The sequence below is a fragment of the Aythya ferina genome, assembly GCF_964211825.1.
Source record: "Aythya ferina genome assembly, chromosome: 35".
In the NCBI taxonomy this organism is placed as follows: Eukaryota; Metazoa; Chordata; class Aves; order Anseriformes; family Anatidae; genus Aythya; species Aythya ferina.
Genome location: NC_140332.1, coordinates 34,299 through 51,572, shown reverse-complemented (window position 1 = coordinate 51,572; position 17,274 = coordinate 34,299). Strand labels below are relative to the sequence as shown.

Genomic DNA, 17,274 nt, shown 5'->3' with positions numbered 1-17,274 from the left:
GCGGCGCCCTCACAACATGGCGGCGGCCGAGTGAGGGGGGAGCGGCGGGGCCGGGCCCGGCGGGGTGAGAGGGGTCGGGGGGGGTCCTGGGGGGCTCGGGAGGGGTCTTAAGAGGCTTGGGAGGTGTTTTTGGGGGGCTCGGGAGGGTTTTTGGGGGGGGTTCTTGGGTTTGGGGGGGGTTAGGGGGTGCGATAGGGAGGGGGGCGCACTGAATGGGGCTGGGGTGGGGCAAAAAGGGGCTGGGAGTGAGGGGAAAGGGGAAGAATGGGGGGAGGTGGGGGAAATGGGGGGGAACGGGGGCAGAATGGGGCAGGGGGAGGCGGGTGGGGGGTGTGGGGTGCCCCAAAACCTGGGGGGGGCTGAGGGGGAGCGCTGACCCCCAAACAGCCCCAAAACGGTCCCCAAACAACCCCAAAACAGCCTCAAACAGCCCCAAAACAGCCCTGGTTTCGTCCCGCAGGGCGAGCGGTGGGAGCTGAGCGGCCCCGTGCCCGCTGGAGGAGCGTCGCCCGCCTGGGGCCCGGCATGCGGTGAGGAGCTGCAGGTAGGGGGAAGGCAGAGCCGGCTCCTGCCCCTGCTTTGAGTGGTTTTTGTTTGTTTTTTATCCCAAAAGTACTAATTCTGGGCATGCTTTTGGGCTGTGGCGTCCCCAAAGCGTCCTCCTGCCTCGCCGGGGCTGTTCCCCAAGCGCTGGCCAGAATAGAGGGAGAAAAATCAGGAAAAGCGCCGTCACTGGGAGACTTTTAAGGAAGAAATATTAAATTTAAAGCTCCCAGAGCCTTCATTTGGCTCTTTGGGGCGTGCACAGCCAGGTGCTTTCCTCCCCACGCGCTCGGGTCCAGCTGAGCTCACGCAGGTAGTTGCAACAGGTTGCAAAGACTCAAAGATTTTTTTTTTCTACATAAAGAGTCAGAGCAGAAGGTCCTGGGGGTTCTCTTCTGGGCTCCTCAAACACCCCCCGGCTTTCCTCTCACTGCTCTCAAGGTGAGTGGAGCCGTGGGGAGCTCCGGGCTGGGTTTCTCCGAGCCCTCCCGTGTTTTTCTGCCCCCTGCCTCGCCCTGGGCGGCCCTCGCCGGGTCGATTTCACCCGCTTTGAACGGAATGAGAACAGAAAGCGCCACTCCCAGCCCGTCTCGGGCTCTGGGTTTATTTGTTTGCGTAACTCCGTGCCCTCTCCCTCAGCTGTTCCCTCAGCTGAGCTCGGCTGCCGGGGATAAACGCGTTGTGCTGCATTTTCGGCCCTCCCGTGGCCGGCAGGGCTTTGTTTGCTGGGTGGGGGAAGCTGGAAGAGGACAAAAAGCAGCGGAGGGCGGCTCTGGGGGACACGCAGCCCCCCCAGGACAGCCCCAAAATTGGGGCTGTGGCCAAAGAAGGAGCAGCCTGCTGCCAGGACAAACACGGACCGGCCCTGGCAGCCTCTTGAGGAAGTTTTCCTCAGCCTGGCTGATGCTTTTTGGGTGGAAACCGCGCTCTTTCTCCAGGTGGTCCCATTTTATGTTTCATTGGGGTTCATTTTTAGGGTTTTGGGGGGATTTTGGGGCGGTGGATGAGTGGGGGAAGGAGCCCCTTACTGCCCTCAGCGCCCCATGAGCTCCGTGCGCCTTTGAACCAAACCCTCGGGGTTTCTCCCCAGAAAAATAACTCTGCCTGCGAGCTCCCAGCTCCGGTTTCGGGAGCGGGGGATCCACACTGATTAATTAATGCCTCTTTTAATGAAGAGCCGGCTGTAACCAGCAACAAAACTCCCCTGAGCCGCGCTCGCTGCCCTCTTCCTCCCCCCGTGTCGCTCCTCGCAGGTGAGCTGCGATTTCTGTCAGCGGTGCGAGAGGCTAATTAAAGGCTTGCCCCGCCTAATCAGCTCGCAGTTTAATTAGCACCAAGTAGTAAAGGGCCAAAATGGGCTTCTCGGTAGCGGGCTGGGGCCGGGGGGGAGCTCCGGCAGGGCCCCCCTGCCCCATCCTCAGTTTGGGACTGCGGCTGCCGGGGTTTTATGGGCTGAAAAGTTGGAAATTGGAGATTTCCGAGCTGCTGCTGGTCCCTGCCCGCGTCTGAGGGACATCTCTCATCCCCCAGAGGGGACGGGGGGCTCCGAGGGCTCGCTGCCGGCTCTCTGCTCCTCGCCAGGGGCTGCAACAGGCCGGGAGAGCCGCGGGGCTGCCTCCGTCCTGCCCCTTGAGTGGCTGCTTTGTTTCAAAAGCTGTTCAAACGTTGCTGCCTCATTGGCTCCCCCCGGCTCAAATCTCCTCCGCTCCGGCTGCTTTAACCCCTCCGAGCCCCGCTGCTCGGCCTCCTGCCCTCCCTCCCGGCTCTCGCACGGCAGAGACGCTCCAACCCCCGGACTATGGTAATTAAAGCCCCCGGAATATGGTAATTAGAGCCCCTGGAAGATGGTAATTAGAGCTCCGTTACACCACGGGGACCAGGTCCTTGGGTCGCCCCCTCGGGGCTGCCGCCTCCCCTCCCCTGAAGAGTCTGTGGCTTCAGGAGGGATTTTGTGACTTTCCTGGGGAGTTTTGTGACTCCCCTGAACCCCAAACCCCGTTTCTGTCCCCTTTTCCCCCAAAACGGAGCCCTCCAGGGGGTCCCTCGGTCCCCGCACCCTCCCCGCTGGGTTTTATCAGGCAGTTTTCTTCCCCTCGGGCTCGCAGCTGAGCGGTGCGGGGTCCTGCTGGGGTTCGGTTTTATTTTATTATTATTTTTAAGGAGCTGCAGGTGGGGTTTTGGGGAGGGGTGAGCGCCGCGGGGGGGGCTTTTTTGGGGAAGTTTCTTCACTTTTGGAGCCCGGGCGAGGTCGGAAGCGCCTGGAGCAGGAGCTTTCCCTGCTCGGGGCTCTCCTAAAATTGCAGCAGGGGGGTTTGGAGCCGGGAGCTGAGCTGCCCCCGGGCCCCCCCCTCGGATTCGGGAGGCGCTGGCGCGAGGGCAGAGCTCTGCCCTGCCTGCCAGCAGTGCTCGTTAATGGCTGACTAATTAAACAAAGCGCAGGGGACCTGGGCTGTGAGGAATGTGCTGGGCTGGGGGGGGGGCAGCGGGCTGGGTTTAACCCCTACCTCTCCCCCCCCAAAAAAAAAAAAAGACCCCCGGTACCTGGCAGGGACCCCTGAGCTGGGACCGCATCCCGCCGAGCCCTAAAACTCATCCAGAAAGGGGATTTCTGCCCAAAATGTCACACGGGGGGGGGGGGTTCTTTGTCTCGGGGGGGGGGGGTTCTGTGGGGTGAGAGCCATGGCCGGGACCCCCGGGGCTGGGCGGGGGGCGGCGAGAGGCTCGCAGGTGGCTGGGGGGGGGCGGCGGAGCACAGCGCCTGCGCGCCCCGGGATGACTTCAGCCGGCGGCGCCTCGGAGCGAGGTGAAGCTGCCCCGGCCCCAGAGCCCGGCCTGAAGCCCCCCCCCGGGAGAACCGGGACCGACCTCGTTAAGGTAACGAGCCCCCGAGGTGGCCGCGTGCTCGCCCCCGAGCAGCTCGGGATTTGGGGCCAAGGGGAGGTTTTGTGGGGTAAAACGGGGGCCGGGCTCCACGCGGGGCCTTCAAAATGTTCAAAATGGTAAAATTTGAAATCGGGGAGGAATTTTAACGCCCCCCCGTGCCCAACGGGGGGCTCCGAGCCCTGAAAACGGGGGGCAGGAAGGCAAATCCCCCGCCGGGAGCGTGGCTGCGGGCGCCGGGGCCGCGATTTCCTGCGCGAAGGAAGGGCTCGACCCCCGGAGCTGTGAAGTTTGGCGCCGGGGAGCCGCAGAATGGAAGGAAACGGCCCCAAATCGCTGCCAGGAGGTGGGGGGGGGCGGGGGGGGAGCCGGGTGGTGGTGGTGGTGGTGCTGGAAGCGCTGGGTGCGTGCGGTGGCGTCCCGAAGTGCTGGGAGCGAGCTGCTCCTGCAGGACGGGTTGGGGCAGCGCGGGGCTCGCCCTCCTGCTCCTCAGCTCCTGCGAGGGAAAAAAAAAAAAAAAAAAGGCAGGAAGAAAAAAAAAAAGCTGCCACCACCAAGCCCTGAGGACGCGGGGCCTCCTGGGGCCGGTCCCAGCCCTCTGCTTCCCCGTCCTGAACCCACCTGGCCGGGCTCTGCCCCCCCCGGGGCCGCTCGTTTTCCTTGGCACGATGAGGAAAACTTGGGGGATTTGGCACGGCGACCTGGTGGTGGTTTTTTTTTCTCTCCTAACCCCAAAATTTCGGCCTTTCCCCTCCCAGGCTGAGGTCCGGAGGAGCTCGGAGGTAGGTGGTGGCTGCAGGGACCGAGGTGGCGCTGCCTGGCTCACGGAAAATTGTTGGTTTTAGGAAAAGTTCCGCCAGCGCCCCGAGCTCCTGCTGGGCAGAATCAAAACCCGAGCGCGGAGCTGGGCAGGATGCGGGGGTGTAAACAAGCCCCCATTGTGCCTGCCCCCGGTGTTTACACCGGGACAAAGCGCCCCGGGGTCCGCCCTGGGGCCTGGCTTCCTCCACCCCGGGCTTTGTCCCTCCTGTTCCTTGTCCTACAGACCCCGAGGGCTTTTTGTGGGGCCGAGAACCTCAGGACCACGGCCCTGGACACGAGGGGGGGCGTCAGACATCGAGCTGGGGGGCGGCAGCCTGACAGGACCCCCCGGGGAAGAGGATTTGTTCCCTCTTTGTTCCCTTTTTGTTCCCTTTTCACTGTTTTCCTGCACCCAACGGGCTTCTCCCCGCTGCTGGGTGTCCCAGAAGGGGCATGGCCGTGTCAGATTTGGCTCCAGCAGCCTCGCCGTGCGTATCTGAGGCTCCTCGGGGTGCTGGAGCAGCTGAGCAAACACTCGGGCCCTTCTTGCTTGGCCCCAAGGCCCGAGAAGGCTCCCAGCTTGTGATTGCAGGCAGCTTTTGCTCAACTTCTTAAATTTCGGAGCGTTACATCGAGGTGGGCTGAGCAAAGGGAAGCTGCCGTGGTGGCAGCACGATTTGGGGGCCCCGCACCAGCCCAGTGCTACACCAAGAGGTGCTGAAGGCTGCAGGACCTGGATTTGTACAACAAAAAGCCCCCAAAATCCCCAAATCCATGCACCACAGCGGAAAACACTGCGGGAAGTGCTCCCAGGACCACAAAAAGCTCCCAGTTTGCTTTGGCTGCTGGGCCGTCGTGTAATAAAAGCAGGAGGGACGGAGCAGGGGTGCTTCTTTCCCACCTCCCCGCCTCCGTCCTCCTCCGGGCCTCATTTTTTTCACCCCCCAGGTCCCGTAGGCGGCCCCACCATGTTCAGCAAGAAGAAGAAGCGCCTGGAGATCTCGGCTCCCTCCAACTTCGAGCACCGCGTCCACACGGGCTACGACCAGCAGGAGCAGAAGTTCACGGGGCTGCCGCGCCAATGGCAGGGCATCATCGAGGAGTCGGCCAAGCGGCCCAAGCCGCTGGTGGACCCCGTCTGCATCACCGCCATCCAGCACGGCTCGCAGAAGGTAGGCGGCTTTCGGGGCCGGGGAGCCCAGGCTGGGTTTTGTGCCCCCCCCCCTCCCGGGGTGCCACGCAGCAGGTAAGGTGGCAGCCGGGGCCCCGTAACCCGCCGGGCCCTTTGGATGTCTCCACAACCTCTCCCCGTCCTCACCCTCATGGGAAAAAAAAAAAAACACAAAAAATCCTACAAGGAAACCCAAAAACTCCTAAAAGGAAGCCCAAAAAGGTGCCTGCCCCTTCCCCTCCCCGTGCCTGTTGCCCCCCGCCACCGTCACGTCGTCTTTTAAAGTCTGGCTCGTCTGCCCGCCCCAGCTCCTCTCTTCCTCCCCCGTCACCCTCATTTGGTCCCCGGCATCTCCCTTCTGCCCTGCTGGCCCCCACCACGGGCCCGCTTTGGCTGGATGCTCCCACAGCACAAAAGAAAAGGGGTAGGGGCTGTGCTCCCCGGGGCTGGACCCCGTTATTTGGGTCCGATGACGCCTGGAAACCTCCTGGAAAGGCTCGGGACAGCGTGGGGCGGGCCCTGAGGCTGTGGGGAAGCCAGGGCTGCTCTCCCCTTCCTCTGCAGGGCTCGGCCAGCTCCCATTAACAGCGCTCTGCTAATTGGGAGGTGATTTAATGGACCGGGAGCATCCAGGCCAGCCGGCAGAAACCCCGTCCCTTCCCCTCCCCTCCCCTCGTCCCGTCTGTGTGAGCCGCCCCCTCCCCGTCCCCGTCACCACCAGGCATTTCATTTTTATTTGTTTTATTTTCTTCCCCTTTTTTTTCTTTTTTTCTTTTCTTTTTGTTGTGTTTTGTGTTCCTGCCCGCCATCCCGTCCCGCCTCCTGCGCCAAAAAAAAACACAAACAAAAAAACAAAAAAAACACACACAAAAAGACCATCGTGCGGGGCACCAAAGCCGCCAAGGACGGCTCCCTCAGCTGGCTGCTGGACGAGTTTGAGAACATGTCCGTGTCCCGTTCCAATTCTCTGCGCAGGGACAGCCCCCCCTTCCCGCCCCGCCGCGACCACCTCTACCAGGAGAACGGCCTCTCCGAGGGCCCCCCCGCTGCCCGCCCGCACGACGCCCGGGGCAAGGACAAGAAGCTCCACGGCGCCCGCGGCGAGCTAGAGCAGGGCCAGGAGAGACCCCGGGACGGGGAGGAGCAGCGCGCCCACCACCCGCAGCAGCCCCGCGGCCAGGAGCCCGGCCCCAAGGGCGCCGGGGGCCGCCCGCCCCCCCCCGAGTACCCCAGGCCCCCCGACCGGGACTGCGGCGAGCCCGTGCTGCGGCGGGAGCGCCCCGAGCCCTGCGAGCGCCGCCCCAAATCCACCTACGCCGCCGACAGCAGCCCGCAGTCCCCCCGCGACAAGCGCCCGCTCTCGGGGCCCAATATGCGGACTCCCAACATCCCGGTGAGCGAGGGGGTGATGAAGACGGCTCAGCAGACGGGACGCCCCTTTAATACCTACCCGCGGGCCGACACCGACCCCGGCAGGGGCGCGGGTTCACAGGTAAAGGCCCCCCCGCTCCCCCTCTCCGCGCAGAGCTTGGCAGAGATCTCTCCTCCCCCGGCTGGGGTTGTGGTTTTTTGTGTTTTTTTGGTTTTTTTTTCCTCTTTCTCCTCGCTCTGCCTGCCCTCCTCCTCCTCCAAAAGCAGCCTCTCTCCTCTGCTTCCTAAACGAGCGCCGCTCCCATGGGGACTGGCCTGTGCCGAAGACCACCGGCCCCGCGCCGGCCGCCTCTGCTCCGTGCTTTTCCTCCCTGGGGCCGTGCCAGCGTCGCCCCTCGGCTCCCTTGTGCCAGCCCCAGCCTTTTTTTGGGGCCGGGGGGGCTCGGAAGCAGCCCCCAGCGCCGCTGTGGTCGCCTCCTCCCCGCTCTCCTCGCTCTCCTTGCTCCTTCCGAGCCCGTCCAACGCCGCCTTTTCCTCCGGCAGCGTCCTCACCACACCGTCAGCACCCGGTGCTCGGTGCCCGGCGGCCAAATCCTGCACCATCCCTCCCCCTGGACCCTCTTTTGGCATTAACCCAGACCCTCTCCTCCCGTTTTCCCCCCCCCCCCCCACAGGCAGAGCACCGGCCGGGACGCCCGCAGGAGGTGGCATCGAACGGGCCGGTGAGCGGCACCAGCGGCTCCTCCCGCGCCCCCCCGCCCGGCCCGCCGCGCTCCAAAGGCGGCCCCGAGCCCCCCGCCGGCCTCACCCCGCACGCCTCCGACCCCCACCTCGCCCGCCAGCCCCCCGCCGCCGCCGCCACGGCCCCCCCCCAGCAGCAGCAGCCCCGCTCGCCGCAGCGGGAGCCCCAACGCGTCTCCCACGAGCAGTTCCGGGCGGCCCTGCAGATGGTGGTGGACCCCGGGGACCCCCGCAGCTACCTGGACAACTTCATCAAGATCGGCGAGGGCTCCACCGGCATCGTCTGCATCGCCACCATCAAGAGCACGGGCAAGCTGGTGGCCGTCAAGAAGATGGACCTGCGCAAGCAGCAGCGGCGCGAGCTGCTCTTTAACGAGGTACAGGCGGCGCAGCGGGGACCCCGCGGCTTTTGTTGTGTTTTTTTTTGGGTTGAACGCGGCCGTTTTTGGCGCTGGGAGTTGGGCACGCCCCTCCCTGAGCCTCCCCCTGCCTCTGCTCCCTCGGCAGGTGGTGATCATGCGGGATTACCAGCACGAGAACGTGGTGGAGATGTACAACAGCTACCTGGTGGGCGACGAGCTCTGGGTGGTGATGGAGTTCCTGGAGGGCGGCGCGCTCACCGACATCGTCACGCACACCAGGTGGGTCCCAGACCCCCCCCCCGACCCTCCCCCAAACCCCAGGGGTGTCTCCTTGGCCCCTCACCCCCCTTTTTCCTCCCCCCCCGCAGGATGAACGAGGAGCAGATCGCAGCCGTCTGCCTGGCCGTGCTTAAGGCCCTGTCCGTCCTGCACGCGCAGGGCGTCATCCACCGCGACATCAAGAGCGACTCCATCCTGCTGACGCACGACGGCCGGGTAGGTGCCGCTTCCCTTCCTCCTTCTCCTCCTCCAAAAAAAAAAAAAAAGCACCAAAAACGGGCAGCGGAGGCGTTTTTGGGGCTTTTTGAGGCGGGGATGCGAGCTGGGAGCCTGTGAGGGGCAATTTTGGGGTGGGAGCGGGAGCTGTGACACACCTGAAATCCCCCCTGGGATGGGGTCGATCCCAGAAAGCAGTGAAAGCGTGTGTCCCCCCCCGGCTGAAACGGGGCCGGGGCCGTTCTCACCGCTGCCTTCCCTGGCCTCCAGGTGAAACTCTCCGATTTTGGGTTTTGCGCCCAAGTGAACAAGGAGGTGCCGCGGCGCAAGTCGCTGGTGGGGACCCCGTACTGGATGGCGCCGGAGCTCATCTCCCGCTTGCCCTACGGCCCCGAGGTGAGTCGGGGGGTGGCTCTGGGGCTCGGGGGGGGGCTGTTACCCCCAAAAGAACCCCCCTCACGCTCCCCTCCTCCTGCCCGCAGGTGGATATCTGGTCCCTGGGCGTGATGGTCATCGAGATGGTGGACGGGGAGCCGCCGTACTTCAACGAGCCGCCCCTGAAGGCCATGAAGATGATCCGGGACAATCTGCCCCCCAAGCTCAAAAACATGCACAAGGTAAAGCCAAGAGAGGGGCGGCCGGGCCGGGGACTCCCCCAGGCTGCTTCCCCTCCCCCTGATGACCCCCCCGGCTTTATCCCCGCAGGTTTCCCCCTCTCTCAAAGGCTTCCTGGACCGCATGCTGGTGCGGGACCCGGTGCAGCGGGCCACGGCCAACGAACTCTTGAAGCACCCCTTCCTGGGCAAGGCGGGCCCCCCCTCCTGCATCGTGCCCCTCATGCGCCAGAACCGCATGCGGTGAGGGGCCGCCGGCCGCCCCGGCCCCCTCCCGGCTCTCGCCTCGAACTGGATTTGTGACTGTGCCGCTACTGGGGGAGACTGGGGGGCAGCTGGGGGGGGCCCGGCCCTCCCGCACCGTACTACTGAGTCGGGGGGGGCGTGTGGGGAGGGGCAAGGCCGTGGTGCTGGCCTCGTCCCCCTTTTCCCCACAGGTTTGTGGGGCCGGGGGCTTATCCCAACCTCACCAAGCCCCTGTGTCGTTCCCACCCCGGGGGGGGCCTTTTGGGACATCTCAACACCCCCCCCCCCCCCTTTTCTTTTTTTCCTTTTAAATCCTTTCTGTCCCCATCAGGGGGGTCAGGCCACCTGCACCCCCCCTGGGGGAGGGACGTGTCCCCGCAGCCCCAACACTACAGCCCCGCGGCCACACTACTGATTTGGGCCCCCCCCCCCCTCCACCCCAACACTCTTTTTTTTGTTTTGTTTTTGTTCTTTTTTTTTTTTTTAACTAAAGCTATTTATATTGTCGTTTTGTAATGCCGCAGGATGGGGGAGCCCCAGGGCTGCCGCGGGGCCCCCTGGAGATTACACGTGTCATTTTGGAGAGCGCCGTGTCCCCCCCTCTGTGCTTTTTTGGGGGAGGTGGGAGGGCTGTGGACAGGGGACACGGTCACGGTGTGTGGGGGGGCCCTGCAGCCACCGGCTCCCTGCTTGGGGATGAGGAGGTAATATTGGGGAGGGGGTGCCCATGGGGACCCTAAAAGCTGCCGCCGCGCCCCCCACCCCACGTCCCCTCCCCAATAAAGCACCTGCCAGGCTGGAGCTGCACATCCTCAGGGCTTTATTGGCTGTGCCGAGAGCTGGAAGAGGGCGGGGGGCTTGGGGGGGTCCGGGCAGCTGGGGCAGCCCACCTCCATCAGCGTTGGCCAGCGTTGACTTGCCTTGACTCGTGTTGACTCACGTTGGCCAGCATTGACTTGCGTTGACCCGCGTTGACTCACGTTGGCCAGCGTTGACTCGTGGTGACGTGCGGTGGCCACTGGTGACTCGTGTAGCCTCATGCTGATGTTTGGTGGCCAGCGCTGCCTTGTGTGGACTCCGGTTGACGTGTGGTGGCTCGCGTTGACTCTTGTTGGTGCGCGTTGACTCACGTTGACTCTCGTTGACGCGCCGCGGCCGGCGTTGCCCCGCATTGCTGCCCTGCGCCGCCCCCCTCAGCTGCACTTGCAGTAGTACCCGCGGATGGCGTTGTTCCAGGTCCCAAAGAGCCCCCGCCGCACCTCCTGCAGCCGCGGCACCGCTCCCGACCCGAACGTTTTCATCTTCCCGTGCTTGCCGGGCAGCGCCCACACGGTCAGCTGGCAGCGGGGCCCCACCACCAGCGAGGAGACGCTGCCCGACCACTCCCAGGGCACGTAGGGCACGTCGGCGCCGCACTCCACCACCAGCGACTTGCCCCTGCAGCACTTGTCGTAGTAGGGGCTGTCGTCGGTGAAGAGCTCGGCGCACACCCGGGTGCCGTTCACCCCCCGCAGGTCGGCCGCCGCCGGGCACTGGGCCCCGGCCCCCGCCAGCACCGCCGCCAGCACCGCCACCAGCACCGGCACCGCCATCGCTGCTCAGCCCCGGCCCCACCGCCGCCCCCATTTATCGCCCCAAGGTGCCCCCCCCGCCCTCCCCAAAACACAGCCCCCTCCCTGGGAACGGCCCCACCTGCCCCAGGCCGCAGCAGCCCTGGGAAGGGCCCCAGCTGTGCCCCCCCTTCCCCAAAAGTCCCCAGGTGTCCCCCCCCCCTTTCCGACAGGTTTTGTGTCCCCCCCCCTCACTGGGTCCAGCTGGGCCCTTCCCAGCCATGGGGACCTGGGGGGGGGCACACACAAGGCCGGGCCCTTGGGGCTGCTGACGCACAGGGAGGGGGTTGCACAAGGCCAGGTCAGGCCCCAGGTGTCCCCACACCCCAAAATGTTCCCAAAATGTCCCCAAATGTCCCCGAATCCACCCCAGCTGGGTGAGGGGGGGGCATTTTTTAGCACCTCGTACCCGCCCCCCCCCCCCACAGAAGAGCGGCTCCCGCTTCGCACACAAAAGGTTTTAATGGCCCCGGGCGGGGGGGGCACAGGTTTTTAATGTAAAAACTTGTGTTAAACACTGCGGCGGGCCGGGGGGGGGGCCCGGGGGGAGGGGGAGGGGGGCGGCTGGTGGGGGGGGTTGGGGGGGACAAATAGGGTCTGGGTGGGGCAAATTGAAGGGGCTTTTTTTTTGGGGGGGGGGGGTAAATAGGGCTGAGGGGGGGGGGTATTTGCGGGGGGGGCCCGACCCCCGCGGGTTTATCCAGACCAGCCAGATAGAAAGGGGGGGGGGCTGCGGGTCTCGTGTCATCTGTGCAGACATGTCAGTGGCGTGTGCGGGGCCCCCCCGCCGCCGCCGCCCGGCCAAAGGCACCGCGGGGGGTGGGGGGGTGGGGACGGGACACGGATGGGATTTGGGGAGGGGGGTGTAAAGGTGGGGGGGGGGCAGGGCGCACTCGCGTGGGCGCCGGGTTGCATACGGGTGCCCCCAACCCCGGGGGGGGGGGGGGCGGTGAGGAAAGGGGGGGGCACAAGGACACCAATGAGGGGAGCGTGTGGGAGGCCCACGGATGCAGGTGGGGGCCCTCTGCCCACCTCCCCCCCCTCCCCAGAGCAGCACCCAAGGGTGCTGGGGGGCTGCAGGGAGGCACCCAAGGGGGGGTGCGGGCACCGCCGGCTGTGTTCGGGCTCCCGGGGTGGGGACAGGTTGGGGGGGGGGGGCCGTGTGCTGGCACCCAAGGGTGCTCGGCAGCACCTGGGGCTGCGTCCAAGCACCCAGGGGGCACCCAAGGGTGCTCAGGAGCACCCCGGGCGCCACATTCAAGCACCCGGTTGGGCACCCAAGGGTGCCTGGGAGCCCTCGGGGTTGCATTCGAGCACCCTAGGGTGCTGCCCCCCCCCTCCCCAGCCACCCCCCTTTTAGACGGTGCTCTCCAGCATCCAGTGGGTGCTGCCGAAGGACGGGCGCAGGGTGGGGAGGGCGTCGGGCGCGTCGAGGCGGGGCAGGGAGCCGTGCCGCCGAGTCCGGGCGCGCCGCGGGTAGCTGTGGCTGGGAAAAAGCCCCCGGGCACCCCCGGGAGCACCCAAGGGTGCCAGTACCGGAGGTGCCGGGGGGGCCGACGGCGGGGGCAGCGGCGGGGGCGGCGGTTCCGGCTCGGGGGCTCTGTGGGTGCCGTTGGTCTGGGAGCAGACGCTGGCGACGTTGGCGGCGGGCAGACGGCGGGCGGCCTTGTAGCGGGCGGTGAGGATGAGGATGAAGACGAGGACGGAGGCGGCGATGGCGGCGCCGATGACGATGATGACGGTGCCCCCCAGGAAATGGGGCCGGGGGGCGGCACAGCCAGGGCTCCCCCCGGCCGTGGCAAAGCGGACGCAGCCCAGGGCGCGGGTGGCGGGCGGCGAGGCCGAGCCTTCGGCGTAGAGCGCCGAGACGCAGAGGTCGTACTCGCGCCCCGCCGCCAGGTCCCGCAGCACGAAGCTCCGGCTGGAGGGCGGCAGCAGCCTGCGGGGTGTGGGGGGGGGGACTTGGGTGGGTTTGGGGAGTGTGGGGGGGGGGTCCCCATCGCACCCCTGCGCGCCCCTGCGGTCTGGTGCAGCGCCCTGTGGATGTGCGCGGTGCTGGGCGATGCCCTGCAACACCACAGGGTCCTGTGCACCCCTGAGCAACGCCCTGCAACATCTCCATGTCCCACACAACCCCGTGCGATGCCCCGCGGTCCTGTGCAAAGCCCCCCAGCCTTGTGTGACGCCACAGAACGCCCCACGGCCTCGTGCACCCCCGTGCAACACCCCACGGCCCCGTGCGACGCTGCCTGCTGCCAAATGAAACGCTGCCAAACACCCTCAGACCCCACGCCCCGCAGCCCCCCCCCCCGGGCCCAGCAGCCCCGCGTAACGCCCGGCGGCCCCCACCTGTAGACGAGGGAGTCGTCGAGGGAGCTGTTGTACTGGATCTGGAACATGCGGAGCCCCGGCACGTGGCGCTGCGGCAGCCAGCGGATGCGCGCCGAGGAGGCCGTCAGCTCGGCCGCCACGATGCGCCGCTCGCCCGCCGGCCGCGACTCGTTGCCCCCGGCGCGGGCCATGTCCGAGGGCTCGGGGCCGGGCTGCGCCTCGCCCTCGCCCTCCCCGTCCCGCCGGGGCACGGGCAGCGGCAGCACGGCCACCTGCACGCGGGCGGCCGCCTCGCCGGCGGCGTTGGAAGCCACGCAGGTGAAGGCGCCGTGGTCCCGCAGCGTGGCCACCCGCAGCTGCAGCGAGCCGTCGGCCCCCAGCGCCCGCCGCGAGCCGTTCTGCACCAGCCGCCCGTCGGGGCCCAGCCAGTGCAGCGCCGGCGGCGGGTCCCCGGCGGCGGCGCAGCCCAGGCGCAGCGGCTGCCCCTCCAGCACGGCGGCCGGGCTGGCGGCCGCCCCGGCGATGGCGGGGGCTCGGCACGCCAGCTCTTCCTCCGGCACGGCCCAGAGCAGGCGGCCGGCGAGCGGCGGCGGCGAGGCGCAGCTCTCCAGCCCGTCCGGCCGCGCCAGGCGCCGCAGCCACAGCAGCTCGCAGTTGCAGTGCAGCGGGTTGCCGCCCGCCGCCAAGCTGGGGCCCGGCGGGCCCGGCACCGGCGGCAGCGCCCGCAGCCGGTTGGCCGTCAGGTCCAGGCGGGCCAAGCGCGGCAAGCCGGCCAGGGCGCCGGCGGGGACGCGCTCCAGCAGGTTGTGGTCGAGCGTCAGCGTGGCCAGGCTGGCCATGCCGGCCACCGCCTCCCAGGGCAGCGCCGGCAGGTTGTTGTGCGACAGGTCCAGGTCCTCCACGGTGGCGGCGAAGGCGGCGAAGGCGGCGGGCTCGATGGCGGCCAGCTGGTTGTTGGCCAGGATGAGGTGCCGCAGGCTGGCCAGGCCCCGCAGCTGCGCCCCGCTCAGCGCCGGCAGCCGGTTGCCGTCCAGGTGCAGGGCGCGCAGGGCGCGCAGGTCGGCGAAGGCGCCGGGGGCCAGGCGCCGCAGCCCGTTGCGGGACAGGGTGAGGTGCACCAGGCTGCTCATGTTGGCGAAGTCGGCGCGCCCCACGGCCCCGATGAAGTTGTCGGCCAGCCGCAGCTCCACCGCCCCGCGGTCCAGGCTGGGGGGCACCGCCAGCAGCCCCGTGCGGGCGCACAGCAGCGTGGGGCTGGGGGCGGCCGCCGGGCACAGGCAGCGGGGGGGGCAGCGCTGGGCCCCCGCCACCGCCCCCAGCACCACCAGCGGCACCAGCAGCTTCGCCATCCTCCGCCGGCGGCGCCGGGGGGACGGGGACGGGGGGCGGCGGACGGGGGGCGGGCGGCGGAGCCTGCGGGGCGGAGGGGGGGGCGGGAGGGTCAGGATGGGGCCGGGGGGGCAGGATCGGGCCGCAGGGCGAGCCCCTAATCCCGTGTGAGCCCCCGATCCCGTGCGCGACCCCCTGATCCCGTGTTTGATTCCCTGATCCTGTGCGATCCCCTGATGCCATGTGCGAGCCCCCAATCCCATATGCAACCCCGTGGTCCCGTGTGATCCCCTGTGTGATCCCCCGATCCCGTGTGATCCCCTGATCCCACACGTGCAACCCCGTGATCCCGTTTGTTCCTATGTTATCCCCCGATCCCATGTGCTGCCCACGATCCTGTGAGATCCCGTGTGTGATCCCCTGATCCCACACGTGCAACCCCATGATCCTGTGTGTTCCTATTATCCCCCGATCCCCTCTGTGATCCCCTGATCCCACGTGCAGCCCCACAATCCTGAGATCCCGTGTGTGATCCCCCTGATCCCGTGTGATCCCCTGATCCCACGTGCAACCCCACGATCCTGTGGGATCCTGTGCGCGATCCCCTGATCCCGTGTGATCCCCTGACCCCATACGTGACCCCATGCACAACGCCGGGATCCCGTGTGCAGTCCTGGGCTGTGATCCCGTGCGTGACCCCATCTATGACCCCGGGATCCCGTGTGCGACCCCCCGATCCCGTGTGTGACCCCATGCGTGACCCCATTGCCCCCTGTGTGACCCCACTGCCCCCCGTGCGCCCCCCTCCACAGCCCCGTTACCTCCTCTCACAGCTCCATCTCGGTCCCGTCTGGGGCTCGTGGCGGGGCCTGTAGGGACAGGGGATGGGCCAGTACGGACCAGTACGCACCAGTACGCACCAGTCCAGCCCAACACAGCTCTGTACACCCCAGTATATCCCAGTAAGGCCTGGAATAGCGCCCCGTATGGCCCAGCACAGCCCAGTACAAACCAGTGCAGTTCAGCAACGCCCGGTACATTCCAGTGTGGCCCAGTAGAGCCCAGCCCAGTATGGCCCAGTAAGAGTCACCACAAGCACAACCCAATATAAGCCAGTATAGGCCAGTATGATCCAGCACAAACCAGTATAGTGCAGAATGGCCCAGTACAGCCCAGTACAAACCAGAAGGGGCCAGGACGGACCAGCACACGCAAATATAAACTGCCCCAGTATAAGCCCAGTAAAGCCCAGTACAACCCAATACGTTCCAGTGTGGGCCAGCACAGCCCAGCATGACCCAGTACGGGCCAGCACAGTCTGGTATGGCCCAGTACAACCCAGTAAGGCTCGGCACAGCCTCAGCCCAGGACAAGCCAGTACAGCCCAGTAAGGTCCAGCACAACCCAGTATAGACCTGTAAAACCCAGTAAAGCTCAATGCATCCCAGTCCAACCTGGTACCACCCAGTAAGGTCCAGAACAGCCCAGTACATCCCAGTACCACCCAGTAAGGCCCAACAGAGCCCAGCATGGCCCAGTAAGGCTCAGTATAACCCCACAGGGCCCAGCACAGCCCAACACAGTCCAGTACCACCCAGTAAGGCCCAGTGCAGCCCAGTAAGGCCCAGAATAGCTCAGCAAGGCCCAGTACAGCCCAGCAGAGCCCTGTAAGACTCAGTACAGCCCAGTAGGGCCCAGTATAGCCCAGCACAGCCCAATAAAGCTCAGCACAGCCCAGCAACACCCAGGACAGCCCAGTTAGGCCCAGTAAGGTCCTGTATAGCCCGGTAAGGCTCAGTACAGCCCAGTAAGGCCCAGCAGTGCCCAGTACAGCCCGGTATATCCCAGCAGAGCCTAGCAAAGCCTACCACAGCCCAGCAAGGCCCAGTATAGCCCAGTAAAGCCCAGCATAGCCCAGTACATCCCAGCACAGCCCAGTACATCCCAGTAAGGCCCAGCACAGCCCAGTACATCCCAGCAAAGCCTAGCACAGCCCATTACATCCCAGTACGGCCCAGCACAGCCCAGTACATCCCAGCAAAGCCCAGCATAGCCCAGCATAGCCCAGTACATCCCAGCAAGGCCCAGCACAGCCCAGTACATCCCAGCAAGGCCCAGTAAGGCCCAGTACAGCCCAGTACATCCCAGCAAGGCCCAGCACAGCCCAATATGGCCCAGTACATCCCAGCAAGGCCCAGCAAGGCCCAGCACATCCCAGTAAGGCCCACTGAGGCCCGGCACATCCCAGTACATCCCAGCACACCCCAGTCCCACCCAGCCCGGCCCAGTCCCGCCCATCCCCCCCCCGCCACCCCTCTTCCCCCCCCCCGCCGCCCCCCTCCCGGTGCCCCCCCCAGTACCTGCAGGGGGCTCAGCCCACGGCCGCTCCCATCGCGGCTCCCGGGGAGGGGGGGGGGGGGGACCGGGAACCGCTCAGGCCTCGCCCCACCGGGGGCCCATGGGCGGCACCGGGGGGGGTTCCGGTACCGGGAGGAGGGATCCGGTACCGGGGGGGCGGGGGGGATCCGGTACCGGGGGGGGGATCCGGTACTGGGGGAGGGTGCTGGTGTCGAGGAGGGGGCCGGTACCGGAGGGGGGGTGCCGGTAGCGGTTTGGGGGGGGGCGATGCCGGTGCTGGGGGGGCGATGCCGGTACTGGGGGGGCGATGCCGGTACCGGGGGGGTCTCGGCGGTGCCCGGAGCCGCAGCCGGGGCGGGGCCGTTCCCGTGCAGCGGAGCCGGGGGCTGGGAGGGGGCCGGAGGGAACCGGGAGGGGGGGGG

At 66.8% G+C, this 17,274-nt stretch overlaps 3 protein-coding genes across 5 annotated transcripts; 1 reads left to right on the top strand and 2 right to left on the bottom strand.

Annotated features, from left to right (window-relative positions):
* Window position 1: 1 nt before the first annotated feature.
* Window positions 2–10,824, top strand: PAK4 (p21 (RAC1) activated kinase 4). Of its 3 annotated transcripts, XM_084501894.1 has the most exons (10): window positions 2–64; window positions 461–544; window positions 5,173–5,396; window positions 6,270–6,887; window positions 7,441–7,884; window positions 8,015–8,148; window positions 8,238–8,364; window positions 8,635–8,760; window positions 8,847–8,981; window positions 9,070–10,824. In XM_084501894.1, the coding sequence occupies exons 3-10, from the start codon at window positions 5,193–5,195 to the stop codon at window positions 9,223–9,225; spliced, it is 1,944 nt and encodes a 647-aa protein (XP_084358020.1). In that variant the 5' UTR covers window positions 2–64; window positions 461–544; window positions 5,173–5,192; the 3' UTR covers window positions 9,226–10,824. The 3 variants fall into 3 exon arrangements, with proteins under 3 accessions (XP_084358020.1, XP_084358022.1, XP_084358021.1); XM_084501896.1 differs by lacking the exon at window positions 6,270–6,887 and having other exon boundaries at window positions 9–64; XM_084501895.1 differs by lacking the exons at window positions 2–64; window positions 461–544 and adding an exon at window positions 3,315–3,417.
* Window positions 10,028–10,816, bottom strand: SYCN (syncollin; the record flags this gene model as incomplete). The annotated part of the gene is made up of 1 exon (XM_084501911.1): window positions 10,028–10,816. One exon carries the CDS (start codon window positions 10,814–10,816, stop codon window positions 10,418–10,420), a length of 399 nt encoding a protein of 132 aa, XP_084358037.1. The 3' UTR covers window positions 10,028–10,417.
* Window positions 10,825–11,292: 468 nt separating the features above from the next.
* Window positions 11,293–17,006, bottom strand: LRFN1 (leucine rich repeat and fibronectin type III domain containing 1). The gene is made up of 4 exons (XM_084501905.1): window positions 16,855–17,006; window positions 15,316–15,363; window positions 13,184–14,578; window positions 11,293–12,773 (listed from the first exon to the last, which is right to left on the bottom strand). The coding sequence occupies exons 3-4, from the start codon at window positions 14,512–14,514 to the stop codon at window positions 12,191–12,193; spliced, it is 1,914 nt and encodes a 637-aa protein (XP_084358031.1). The 5' UTR covers window positions 14,515–14,578; window positions 15,316–15,363; window positions 16,855–17,006; the 3' UTR covers window positions 11,293–12,190.
* Between the last annotated feature and the right edge of the window lie 268 nt (window positions 17,007–17,274).